The sequence below is a fragment of the Carassius auratus genome, chromosome 37 (assembly GCF_003368295.1).
Source record: "Carassius auratus strain Wakin chromosome 37, ASM336829v1, whole genome shotgun sequence".
Lineage (NCBI taxonomy): Eukaryota > Metazoa > Chordata > Actinopteri > Cypriniformes > Cyprinidae > Carassius > Carassius auratus.
In genome coordinates, this window is record NC_039279.1 from 2,334,663 (window position 1) to 2,337,162 (window position 2,500).

Consider the following 2,500-nt stretch of genomic DNA (forward strand, 5'->3'; position numbering starts at 1 on the left):
GTAACTCAGGGTTGTTATGTATTTATTCCAGTGCAGCAACAGGAAGAGCAGAGGAGGGTAAAATCAGACGTGATTGCTCCTCAAACAACACTGATCCATCCACACAAAATAATAATCAGATCATAAGCTTCTGATATACAGTGAATAAAGCCACAGCTGAAAGGTGCTAGTCTGACGCTAGGTTTCACAAACTGAGCTGGTGGAAATATTGCATTGAATTCAATCATAAAAATGTCAAATTTTACAACATAAACATATCAAACACTTATTAAAAAAAGATGAAATATTTGAAATAGACAAATAAATAATTGTAAAAAAAAAAAATATATATATATATATATATATATATATATATATATATAAACAGTAACTATCAACCTCTCAATTAAAAGCAAATAAATAAAGATCCAGAGATCAGAGACATCTGCAGGAACTCTAAATACATCAGCAATGAAACACTTTGAAGATTGACGTGCTGCAGTGCACTAACTGAATCAAGAATCACACTGGAATCAAATCAAATGATGCTGTGACTAAAAATAAGACAAACACCATCATCCAAATGCCTATGTCACTTCCTGTGTGTCTCTGCACTGGCTGTAGACTCACACAGAGAGGTTTGGAACAGATAATACCCCTGTGATCCAGAGTGAATCATGTGACCAGTCGACCTGACCGCATGAACCTGCTAACACATGATCAAACACAGGCCAGGTGAGTCAGAGCCACCACAGGACACACACTCACACACACACACGCGCGCATGCACGCACGCACGCACGCACGCACACACGCACACACTTACACTTACACTCACACACACACACACACACACACACACAGAGACACACTCACACACACACACGCGCACGCACGCACGCACACACACTCATACTCATACACACGCACGCACGCACACACAGAGAGACACACTCACACAAACACACATGCACGCACACGCACGCTCGCACACACACACACACACACACACACACGCTCTCTTACACACACACACAGACAGACACACACGCACGCACACGCATGCTCGCACACACACTCACACTCTCTTACACACACACATACACACACACGCATGCATACACACACGCTCTCTTAAACACACACACTCAAGCTCTCACATATACACACAACACTCACATACACACTCACGCTCTTTTAAATACACACACACACACATACACACTCTTCAAAATATCATCTTTTGCGTTCAACAGAAGGAAGAATCTGGTGCAGGTCTGGAGCAACACGAGGAAGAGTAAATGAAGTCAGACTGATCTGGAGTTGAACTATCACAATCATATTTTAAACATTCACCAAAGTGTCTGTTCATATTATTTAATGAACCTGAACTAAAATGAACTACTTATAAACAGTTTGACTAACCCTAACCCTAACAAAAATTAATAAATACTACAAAAAGTGTAGCAGCATTGTTAGTTAATAATATTAGTTAATGCATTAATAAACATTAATAAGTATTATCGACAAAACTAAAATAAACCTTAATGTTAACAGAATTAAAAAATTAAGCTGAATGAGTTTGACTAACAAGTTTGGAAGCACTTTAATATTACGGTTTTACACTTCCATATTCTCATAGATAAACATTAATTCAACATATCTAATCGTTCCCACGACTAAAAGCTGAAAGTTGCACTGATGCTGTGAAACATTAATGGGACAGTGATGCTGCACTGAAGCTTCTGTCTCCACGGCAACGGAGTGACATCACATCAGTGTTCGACACTCGTGCAGCTGACAGACGCATCATCAGCGGCGCAGGGAAATCTGCCTTACCATCTGCAGACGCATTATCAGGACAGATATAAAGATCTACACTTCCACCAGCTCAAATCACATCCACACCGATCACCAGACTGTGATTACTTCAGCTCAACTCAACCACTATCACATGTTGTCAGTTCAGTAAATGTGGGAAATGATATAGTTTTTCAGTCTCTGTCAGTGCTAAGACTTTATTTTCACATTCATGTGATTCATTGACTCTGACAGGATTCCTCATCTCCATCCATTACTGGTGAATCAATCACCTGTCAATCATCACACTGCTGAGCGTTTAAAGGGAGGAGCTCTTGCTTCAGTCAGATGTTTACGGCTGTGGTTGAGCTCAGGTTGAGATGATGGACAGAAGCATCACTCACCCCTTCTGCTCTCTCCTCGGTGTTAGCCAGCATCTCCTGCAGCGCTCGTACAGACAGAGACTGCTCCAGCACAAACGTACATATGGACAGATCCGGAGGAACGTTCTGGAAACACACAACACTCAGCTCAGCTCATGTTTAACTCTGATCAAACTGACCCTAAATAATTCTATACAATTTACTTATTAGACTTTTTACATTAGAGCATAGTGACTGCAATGCCAAAATTACAGGTTTCATTCCCAGCCAAATGGACGTGCTTGAACTGATAAATATTTGCATCAAAATACTTTATTTATTTAATTTTTTTTGCTGCC

General features: G+C 40.3%; 1 protein-coding gene across 1 annotated transcript in view; it reads right to left on the reverse strand.

The window, feature by feature from the left end:
- ryr2a (ryanodine receptor 2a (cardiac)) overlaps positions 1-2,500 on the reverse strand; it is a 79,756-nt gene that overhangs the window by 59,306 nt on the left and 17,950 nt on the right. The window contains exon 4 of the mRNA XM_026222254.1: positions 2,184-2,288. Within this exon, the coding sequence (XP_026078039.1) occupies positions 2,184-2,288 (105 nt within the window). The remainder of the gene's footprint in view (positions 1-2,183; positions 2,289-2,500) is intronic.